The 11,760-nt window shown below is 36.5% G+C and overlaps 1 protein-coding gene across 2 annotated transcripts; it reads right to left on the bottom strand.

The window, feature by feature from the left end:
• Nucleotides 1–672: 672 nt before the first annotated feature.
• LOC128025185 (aconitate hydratase, mitochondrial) lies at nt 673–11,417 on the bottom strand. Of its 2 annotated transcripts, XM_052611250.1 has the most exons (17): nt 11,302–11,417; nt 10,191–10,333; nt 9,717–9,975; nt 9,455–9,547; nt 9,144–9,302; nt 8,883–9,033; nt 7,124–7,228; nt 6,940–7,031; nt 6,729–6,834; nt 6,473–6,630; nt 6,289–6,362; nt 5,646–5,757; nt 5,257–5,535; nt 4,991–5,182; nt 4,743–4,875; nt 4,524–4,645; nt 673–1,954 (listed from the first exon to the last, which is right to left on the bottom strand). In XM_052611250.1, exons 1-17 carry the CDS (start codon nt 11,335–11,337, stop codon nt 1,814–1,816), a joined length of 2,355 nt encoding a protein of 784 aa, XP_052467210.1. In that variant the 5' UTR covers nt 11,338–11,417; the 3' UTR covers nt 673–1,813. The 2 variants fall into 2 exon arrangements, with proteins under 2 accessions (XP_052467210.1, XP_052467211.1); XM_052611251.1 differs by lacking the exon at nt 11,302–11,417 and having other exon boundaries at nt 9,717–10,007.
• Between the last annotated feature and the right edge of the window lie 343 nt (nt 11,418–11,760).

Here is an 11,760-nt window from a genome sequence, read left to right as displayed (position 1 = left end):
TGAAAATGTGGCGCTTGTTATTCGTAATGTTAATAATAATAAAAAAATTATATATATATATATATATATAGTTTATAAGTTATTCGTAATGTTTAAAATTTATTGTCATATTTCTATATTTATTTATTAGTCAACTGTCCTTAAGGAAAAATACTTTATAAATAGATAATAATAGATTAAGAAGAATTTACCACACAAGTACGTATGTGTGTGTGTGTGTGTGTCTACATAATGGGTTTTCAAACTGGGGTCAGGGGACCACCAGGCATCCGGAGATCATTAGATTTTTTAAAATAAACAATACATATATAATATAATTTGTCTTACATAGTAAAGATAAATATTTTCCAAATAATATTTTATACATCCCTAATATAATTTCACAGTATAAATTGAATTTTTATACATTTAAGAAATATATAGTTGGTTGTAAATGGAAGGATGGGAGTCTCGTAGAAAAATGATTATATTCGGGGTGGGGGGGCTGATTGTGACATCTAAAAAAATGAAAACCTCTGCTTTATATAACTAGATTTTATTATATTTGGTGTATCAATATAGTGTGTACAATTCAATATAAACAGGCTGAGGGGCATATGTGCTTTCGTATTCAATTTACAATTCAATTCAATTAACTCAATTTATATAATACAGAATAAAACAAGGAAAGAATTATTTGAAATGACTTTTATTTTATAACCCACTGTGACCAATCAGCATTCATTTTCTCAAGAATGAAAAAAGAGAGCATGAAAATAATGGAGTTATAATCAAGAGGATGTGTTTGTGGGGTGTTAAAAGCAGCACAAAACCCATTATTTCTTTCACAGAGTTGCAAATACACCCAGACAGTATTCTTCAGTATTAACTGCACTGGCTAGCATTGCATTAGCATGACATGTTGAGTTAGACAAAGCTAATCATTTACTGCTTGGCATCTTGAAAGCAGCTGCTATAGTCTGCTGATCAGAGTGACTGATGTCACCGCTTTGACATGGGTATGGCTCTGTTTCAAAGGGGGTAAAAATACAACCCTACAAAAAAGGGCAATCAAATATACAGGAAACGTGCTCAAGAGGTTGGAGGTCTGATTACTGATCCATTACTCAATAACTCATCCAAAACACTTGAGATAATGCACATTGGAGATTCTTTGCACGTTTATAAATTAGCATTCTGTTTAAAACATTTATAAACTTGACCTGTGGTGCACACTGTACCAGACACATTTGATAGTGGTAGTGAGGATGACATGATCTGCCAAGATTTGAATAATAGGCATATACAAATCACTCTGATTCACAGTAAGAAAAGCTACATGAACAATAACAATTATTATGAATGGATGATAATCTCTGCTAATAGAATCATATGAAGCAAGATATTCCATTAATAGAACGGATTACAGGACAGAAAATTCACAAGCAGCTCTCATTACAGTTCGGTGTAATATTACACAAAGCAGAAATGAATAATCAACAGTTGCCTGAACACACATTTTGAAAGATTTTATGAATTAAACTCTGGTATCTCCCACTAACAAGCATGCTGCTAGCATTAATTATCCATTCTGGAATACACACAGACCCAGCTTGAAATTTATAAGCATTACAGTTGTCAAATGCCCTGCATTGTATCAATCAGCATGAACAGTATTGATATGACTTGTCTATGCAACACCGTTTTAAATTGTATATTATGTACTGCGTATACTTCGGTTCATAATTACATGAGTATTTAAACCTTTCATATATCAATCCTCCTGTTTGAAGAATAACCCGTTCCCCTCCCAAATATGTATATTTACAGCCAATCACGCTAATTTCTGCAGCTCCTTCATTCTGTTGAGGGCGGAGCCGGCCTGGAACCATTCGATCTGGGTTTCATTAAAGGTGTGGTTCAGCTCAATGGTTTCTGAGCTTCCGTCACTGTGCTTGATGATGGCCTTGAGGGGCTAATGGAAAAATAAATGACAATTATTATTATTAAAATTACTGAGAATATTAGGAAAGGTTATAACCAAGCAAACAATTACAGCAGGGTTTGCCAAACTGGTTCTTAAGGGAACTACAGGGAGTTTGTGAGTTGATTAAAACTAATTAAAATCACAACTTTAAGAAATTAAAAATGAAGAACATAAACTTGCTTTTCATGTGGCCATTGACCAACATAATCTCATGACCATGAACATGTCAAACAAACACATTAAGGCATCTAAAATATCGACATGATCAAAACTTATGTTAATACACTGTCAATCAGGCAACAGAGGGTATGGATAGTTTATATTTTTATAAGAAAAATACTGTTATAAATATCTAATTGATTTACATTACAGGCTACAAAATTTCATCTTTTTGACCATATAAATGTCAGCAACTACACCAAATCAGACTATTTTTGCTCAGTTTGGGCCTTTGAATAATGAAGTATTTTCCCTCCCCAAGTATGAGGTCCATTCGGTTATATCATGCTTAATTAGCCACAAAAACCACTGTAAATACAGAAAGTCCATCCTAGGCGATACACTGGTAGACATGATTAACCAGTAGAAATTTGTCAAAAGGTAGAGATTTTGGACTATAGTCTCTTTCGCGGTTACACGCTCACACAGTAATTTAGGTCTTAAGCGAAAGCAAACACTGGAGAAAGAAAATGTGTAACAGTATATTTGGCCCGGGTAGCTCTTAAATTGACAGCAGTCTAATATTCCTGTTGTCTGTCATTCATGTTAATCAAACAACAAAAGAGAAAAATCTCTCACTGCTCTTAACTAAATCACTTTTGAAACTTTAATACCGTATTTTCTTGGCTATAAGTCACACTTTTTTCATAGTTTGGCTGGTCCTGCGACTTATTTATCAGAATTAATTTGACATGAACCGAGAGAAATCAACCAAGAGAAAACATTACCATCTCCAGCCGCGAGAGGGTGCTCTATGCTGCTCATTGCTCCTGTAGTCTACCACTGAAGACACAGAGCGCCGTCTCCCGGCTGTAGACAGTAATGTTTTCTCTTGGTTCTAAATAAATGCGACTTGTATATGTTTTTTTCCTCGTCATGACGTATTTTTGGACTGATGAGACTTATACTCCGGTTCGACTTATAGTCCGAAAAATACAGTAATAAGAAATATATATTAAATTTAAGAAGTGAAGAATATGCAGTGTTTTTATACATTTGATTACTTTATACTATGTATGTAGCATTTATTATTTATTTGTTTGACTGTAGTTTTGTCCTACTGCTTGTAATTGGTTTAATGATCTTATTTAAACACTTGATTTTGATTTTTACATCAAGGCTAGTATTATTTTTTTTTGTGATATTGAAACTGGTCACAAAAATTATTAAATGTTTTTTGTATCAAACATTTTTTATATCGTAAAGACCGTACTCAAAGCAAAACAACTATATCATGATATATATTGTTACCGTGAATTACTCGTATCATGTTTAGTGGTCAAACAATATTATTTTTTTGGGGTTTTTTTTACACAACCGATGACGATATCTTGGAAAGCAAGGGGGCTATATAATTTTTTTAATTAATATTTAACAAATTTGAAATCATTTGACAATTGATTTAAAAAAATTGTAAAATAAACATACTTATACTTTAGATGACAAAGTATTTTTCACAAATAAATAAATAATTAATAAAAATATAATTAAAAAGGAAGTAAACACTGTAACCAACAGGGCACTGAGTTTTCTGGGAAGTTTATGTGCAATGGGAATCATATTTTTCAAATAAAGCCAAGATAACACTAATTTTACATACAGCACACAGTGAAAATGACATGAATATGACAGTGGGCAAATGCATAAAGTGTAGCATAATTTGAAATAACGAGTTTAAAGTTTAAAGCATTCAGTTCACACAAACTGACCATCACGCAGAGAACATAAGATCATGCTGGATAAAATTGCACACTTCACAAGATCTCACAGCTGGATTCGACTAAGTTTGCAAGGTTTGTGAAAATAAATATTATTAGTCATTCAAAGATTTGTTTAAATTATATAAATGTATTTGCTTGATGCTGACGCAAACGAGAAAGTATTATAATGTTTGCCTATTACTAATAACAAAAGCAATCGTTAGAATAATTTTTGTATAAATTAATTCCTTTATTTAACCGTTCTATCTGATTATTAGACAGATTTCTATCCGTATTAGAAAGAACTGTTAACAAAAACAGTAAACAAGAGGGAGAATGCAAGCACTCTGTGCTTAGGTGCTGCGTTCTCAGCGCCATGAAATAAATCAATAAAAGTCCCCGTCAAAATAAATGTCCCGCCTCAAACACATCATCCAAGCAGGAAAAACGTATCAGCCAATGTCGATATTTTAAAAAATGCCAAATATCGGCCGATATATCGGTCTTTGCGATATATCAGTTGGCCACTAATCATGATAGAAGATTTTGGTCACATCGCCCACTCAAACGCCATCCTATGACTTACTCCAGGAAAGAGGTAATCTAAACTAGAATCATGATTTAACAATAGCTCTTACCTTTCCAGGGGCAAAGCTCTCAAGCCCTACAATGGAGATTTTATCATCTGGGCAGATTTTGTCGTAATCAGCTGGGTTGGAGAAGGTGAGGGGCAGCAGACCCTGTTTCTTTAAGTTAGTTTCTGTTGACAGATGTGACAGATGAATTAAAATTATCTGCTTAATGATGCTTAGCTTTATGTGGGGAGAGGGGGGTGCTGGTGGGTATTTCACACTCACCATGGATTCTAGCAAAACTCTTCACAATAATTGCCCTCCCTCCAAGATGTCTGGGCTCCAGAGCAGCGTGCTCTCTGCTGGAACCCTCACCATAGTTCTCATCTCCCACAACTACCCATGAAATATTGTGCTTCTGCAAGTGGAATAATACAGGACATCCAGAAACCATTATGAATACAAATGCTTTCAGTAGGCAGAAAACAATGATACAGTGCGCAAAACAAAGAATAGAAAGAACTAGCTCTTACTTTGTAATAGCGGGCAACATCAGGGACACCACCAAACTCTCCAGTCAAAATGTTGCGAATTTTATTGACAGCATCATTCTCAATATTAACAGCACCAATGAGCAGGTTATTGGAAATATTATCAAGGTGGCCACGGAATTTCAGCCAAGGTCCGGCAGCGCTGATGTGGTCGGTGGTGCACTTTCCTTTCACCTGACAATAGAGTTACATTATTCAGAGGTATACTTAAAAAACCCCATTTTAAAACATCCATGACTAAAACTTACCTTGATGAGCACTTGGAGGTCCTCAAGGTCTTTTCCATTCCATTTGTCGAAAGGCTCAAGCAGCTGCAGACGGTTGCTCTGAGGGTTGACATCTACTCTCAGGCCAGTCCCATCAGCTGGTGGGTGCTGGTAGGTGTCCTGACCTGGGTCAAAATCACGGGCAGGAAGCTCATCTCCTGTGGGAGGCAGTAGTTTAAACTTTTCTCCGTTGGGGGCTGTGAGGAAGTCAGTCTCAGGGTTGAACTTCAGTGTGCCTGCGATGGAAAGGGCTGTGACTATCTACAAGACAACAAATGATATAATTAAATATATTTGCAAGAGAGCAAAAGGGATTTAGCAAAACATTCAAAAGAGTGCGGCACATTTAAAAACAGATTGACAACGAGTACCTCTGGGGACGTGACAAAAGCATGAGTGGCAGGGTTAGCATCGTTTCTGGCTGTAAAGTTTCTGTTGAATGATGTAACAATGGTGTTCTTTTCTCCCTTCTTAACATCACGCCTGCAAGAAAGATTTTATTGCTTTATTATATAGCCTTATGACACAGTTCTTTGAACTACTTCATTTTGATTGGTCAATCATGGAATTGAGGTCAAATATTTTGGTATAAACCATTGTCCCAGGCCTCTAATTTGACTAGTTTCACATCTTGTGTGACTCAGCACCATCTCTCTCTTATCATGATACAATTTTTTACCCATTTATTTTAGCATGTTACCCTGTATTGACTGGAAAAATATAGTCAGATGTACATTTCAGTACATTTCTGACTGCACATTTCCTTACAAATTACATTGTTAACCATTTCATATTTACAAAAATATATATATATTTTGAAAGAAATTCATAGTTTTTATCAATTGCTTGTATTCTTGATTAATAAGTGACATTTATAATGTATAAAAAAAAACTTTCAAATAAATGCTGTTCTTTTTTAACTGTATAAGCACAGAATCAAAAGGATCAAAATCTTGACAACAACAACAACAAAAAATGATAGCATCATGGTTTCTACAATGACAAATACTTTACCTGTCCCACTGACCGATGCAGGGTCCACAGGCATTAGCCAGGACAACTCCACCAACATCCCTCAACATTTTAGCCTGCAGGTAAAGAAACATGCATTTATATAAATTAAGTCATTTGGATCTACACATGGTTAATGAAACGATCCTGAATCATAAAATCCCAGGGCTCTCCAGCTCAGACTTACATAGCCATCTCGCTCAATTGTGGCACGAATCTGCTCAGACCCAGGGGTGACCGTGAACTGGGCTTTGCATTTGAGTCCTTTGTCAAGTGCTTGTTTGGCTAAGGAAGCAGCTCTGCCCATGTCCTCATAACTGGAGTTGGTACAGCTTCCAATCAAACCTGAAATGTATTTAAAAAAGGAAGCCATTTTTAGTGAATATTGACTATAAAAAGTCTAGAAATGACCATTAAAATGAAGTGGGCGCTAAATCACTGACCAACTTTAACGTCCAGGGGCCAGCCATTCTTCTCAGCAACAGAGCCGATGTCTGAAACAGGGTGGGCCAGGTCAGGAGTAAATGGGCCATTGATGTGAGGCTTCAGCTGTAGGGAAGCATTAAAAAACAAGCTGGAGTGTATTAATTATTGATGTTTTTTTGTAACTGTAAGATACTTTCAGCTAACTTACCCTAATTGACCTGCTCTTACCTCACTTAGATTAATCTCAACGATCTGGTCATAATGACAACCCGAGTCAGGTACCAGCAGATCTTGGTTCTCATTTGCTACAGCAGCAATTTCTGTAAAGGGTAAATGGAAAGACAGGCCAAATTTTTTTTTTTAGGCAATAAGCTATATTATCAATTGATATGAGTCTTTCTCTGCTGCTTACCTCCACGACCCGTCTTCTCCAAGTAGGTCCTCATTCGGTGGTTGTAAGGGAATACAGAAGTTGTAGCTCCGATTTCAGCACCCATATTACAGATGGTGGCCATTCCTGATTAGAAAAACCCAAAACATTTTCATTTTTTACAATGATTGACATAACACATCTATGTGGCCCACACAAAATTTTAGCACTGAATTTTCCACTTGCTGATTCAAAATTGAAGCCCAATTTGTGAGTTTTTCACATAAGTGACGATCGCTATGTTTGCATTATCTAAGACATGTGGCAATGCCCAAGAGATATTTAGTAGATTAAATATCTTAACCTGTCAACGATCCAAGTCCTGTACAGTGAAATGTGTTTTGACTGGAACTGACATTGCTGACAACAGTAACAGTTGTGAAATTTAAAAGAACAGCAATCCAAGAATTACAATCAATCCCAACATTAGGGAAACTATAAACAGTCACATTATACTTTGTACATGTGTTTCACAGATATACAAGTGATTTCAATCCCATCTGTATTCAACATGGCTGTTTCTCCTCACTCAACCTCTGTAAAAATTACGAAGCAAATTATGTACTGTTTGTCAGCAAACTACCATCCTCTAAGAAATATAATTCCATCTGGACAATAACGTCTGAACACTTCCCATTCATTAAGACCGTAACTAAAGCTAAATTTATCATTGCATGCCTTGGTGCACTATAATTATGTATTTAGACCTTTCATTATGGATCTAAACTTTCAGTTTAAAGTCACAAGTACTGTTAGCATTTAATCTAACCAAAATAAAGGAGGAAAGTTCAATCCCAAAACAGCTCAAAATGGTAAGTGGAGTAGCAGCTACAGATATAAACCTTAACTAATTTATATAATTAATCACATCATTTGTTTACATCAATGCTGATATGAATGATGATTTATTAAAGGAAAATGCCACTGTTTTTCCATATTTCACTATGTTGTTCCCTCAAATTAGATGAGTTGATACGTATGGCACCTCTATGCTAGCATTTAGCTTAGCACCATTCATTCCTTAGGTTCCCAACAGGGATGAATTTAGAAGCCACCAAACACTTCCATGTTTTCCCTATTTAAAGATGGTCACATGAGTAGATACACGAGTAAGTATAATGACACAAAATAAACAGTGGCGATTTCCTAAGCGGATAAAAATTATAACTAATGTATAGTGGAAGAGCACTTCAACCTCAATGCAGTAATATCATCACTCCTAAGAACTCCTCACATTGGTTGTATTGATGGATGTCAGAGGGAGGGAGGACGGGGAGTTTTCAGAAATTATGATATTACTACGCCAAGGTCGAAGTGCTGCAAAGTGTTCTTCCGCCATACATTATAATGATAATTTTTATCCGCTTAGGAAATCGCCACATTTTATTTTATTTTGTATCAATATACTTACTTGTGTAACTACTCATGTAACGTTTTTAAATAGGGAAAACATGGAAGTGTTTGGTGGCTTCTAAATTCATCCCTGTTGGGATCCTAAGGAATGAATGGTGCTAAGCTAAATGCTAGCATAGTAGCATCGCGCGCTACAGCGATCACCTGCATGCACTGAGACAGGAGAGGTATGCATCAACTCAGTTAAGTTGAGGGAAGAACATAGTGGAATATGGAAAAACGGTGGTGTTTTCCTTTAAATGATATACAAAAAACTAGACGTCATTTGAACTCAAACATCCTTTTAGAAAATTAAACCAGTCCAAATATTGCTTAAGCAAGTTTTCACCTGTGCAGGAGATAGAGTCCACACCAGGGCCGTGGTACTCCACAATGGCACCAGTGCCACCCTTCACTGTCAAAATACCAGCCACTTTAAGGATGACATCCTTTGGTGAGGTCCAGCCAGACAATGTGCCCGTCAATTTCACACCGATGACCTGGAAAAGCAGATATAACCTATAAACACTGCCATTTGCCCCATTTCAGACAGCAAATGTTAAGTTTAAATAAATATAAACAACAAAGAAAGTGGCAAATAGGAACTCACGTTTGGACATTTCAGCTCCCAGGGGATTCCTGCCATGACATCAACAGCATCAGCTCCACCAACTCCAATGCAGATGCAGCCCAGACCACCACCATTAGGTGTGTGAGAGTCCGTACCAATCAACATCACTCCAGGGTATGCGTAGTTCTCCAAGATAATCTAAAAAAAAAAAAAAAAAAACAGACAGATGTAAAAAGAAAATCCATATGGTTTGACAGTAACAAATGCACACTGCATTCTGTGATCATCTATGATATAATATAAAACCCATACTGGATGACGAATAATCAAAAGTGTGTTTTCTACAGTACCTGATGGATGATCCCAGAGCCAGGTTTCCAAAAGCCAACACCATATTTAGCCCCAGCACTAGCGAGAAAGTTGTACACCTCTTGGTTAATTTCCTGGTTCACAGCGGGGAAAAGGAATGAAATTATGCAACAGTGAAGAGTAAAAGTAACTCATTCATACAGTACAAATGTCATGTAATGATTCTAATCTGTCTTGAGACATATCCAGAACAATCATATGCACATGGAAGCCTTTCAACAACATCACCACAGCATTATTCACCTTTGCCCTCTGTAGATCTTGGGCTCCTCCGGTCTGGGCCTCGATAAGATGGTCACAGTGGATGGTGGATGGCACGGCCACTTTCGGAAGTCCACTGCTGATGAACTGCAGCATGGCCATTTGTGCTGTTGCATCTTGCATTGCAACTCGATCGGGTCGCAGACGCAAGTATGTACGTCCTCGAACTATTTCCTGTCCAGCCGGGTCATCCAGATGGCCGTAGACGATCTTTTCTGACAGAGTGAGCGGCCGGTTGAGTCTGGAGGACGCATGCGATTTCACATGTAACTACTTGGAAAAACTCACAAAACGTAGATTTTTAAAAACGAATAAAAAGTGCAGAAAAAAAAAAGTTAAAATCTTTTTTTCTTTTTTTTGTAAGAATAAATAAATAGCAACTGAGCCACCCTTACAAAAGATAAGGAGGGCAGAAACAAATAAAATGAAGTGTTAAATACTGCAATGCAATCTGACCTTTTGCGCACAATGTCAATATTTGAGCGAAGCTTGTCATAGTTGATGGAAGAGTTTGGCTCAAAGCGGCTCATGGCCACCTTGGCCTTTGCATTGAGGGCCGCTGCCACATGAAAGCGTCGGGCACCGTGACCCAAAACCAGCTGACATAAACAAATAGGGAATCATCAATACACAAACAACTGGAACACAAACTGAGAAATCACATAGTAAACAACAACATTATAAACAATATTCCAATACCTTTTGATCCATAATTTCCCTTTTTTTAATTATTTTTTATAGGCATTGCTCTCTTATTGAGGAAATTAAACTGGATTACATTATTTTGCGCAAAGCATAAATATAATAATCTATATTTTCTAGAGATAAGACTTCAGGAGATTTTTTTCCCCCCTCTTCTTCAGGTCTGGAAATGAGTTGAAAAATTCCCTAATATTTTAAGGTTCCACATGACAGTGAGAAAATTGTATATTATTAGCGTTCTTTCAATTGTTATTATTTATACACAGCAAATAAACATACATGTTGTCAATCTTAACCACAATATATTGCTACAACGTTACCTGTGGTCCCTCACGATAAAAACATGACAGTATCAAGGTTATCTTTAGTATTTTTTTTAACCTCAGATGTGAGGCTACGCTAATTCTGAAATACATATAAATTATGCGGCAAAACTTCAATAAAATATAAACATTTGGTTTTGTAGATATCGCGTTGTGGTGTGAGTAACGTTAACGCGGTCGTTTAATCTACCGTTACTTCGGCAGCGCCGTTAACCTTGTGTTCACCTTGCGACTGAATCCTAACAGCCAGACATGAAAAATCCACAATAGGTGAATCGATAAATAAGTTTTAAGTATTTATGCTTTCGTGCTTTGGCTGTCCTGTATCAAACAGCTAGAAATGAAAAATTGTACGCCCTCCTCGCGTCTGCTGTGACATCCTTGGCCACAGTGACCTGTTAACACTCGGGAACATGAAAACGGTCAGTTCACTCAATCTGTGCAACTCACTATCACAAGCACAGCTCTGAATGGCATTCATAAACGAATTAGCAAATGCAAACTATGCTTGGAGACAATAACAAATGTAGATTTCCATGTACCTGAAGCCGGGCGACGGTTAAGCAGTAGGTTGCCATTTTGTTCACTGACAAAGATGTGACGCTAGAAGATGACGTCGCGGTATAACGAGCTCATTGTCTTGGAAGGATGTTGAAACGGTTGGCTCTAATTGTGTCTAGTTGTAAAAGACCAGCGATTTAAGATGTTGACATTTTCCCCTAATTATTATTTTTTAAACAAAACATGTCAACAAACAGGGTGAAAAACATTAATGGTGAATTCTATTAATAATTTTGGCCAGGTGTTCATATCTTGCTTTTAGGACCTTGTCTAAAATGACAAAAAGCGTTTCTAAATCTCTATTTATGTGACAACTTATTAGTTTATTTAACATAACCATAAAAGCAATACAATAACATACGACAGGCTTGTATAATAAACAAACACTTCTTTAAAATTATTTTTAAAAATATAACGCCAAACATAGATTCATGTTTTAT

This window comes from Carassius gibelio, chromosome A12 (genome assembly GCF_023724105.1).
Source record: "Carassius gibelio isolate Cgi1373 ecotype wild population from Czech Republic chromosome A12, carGib1.2-hapl.c, whole genome shotgun sequence".
Classification (NCBI taxonomy): Eukaryota; Metazoa; Chordata; class Actinopteri; order Cypriniformes; family Cyprinidae; genus Carassius; species Carassius gibelio.
This window is presented reverse-complemented; position numbering and strand designations above follow the sequence as displayed.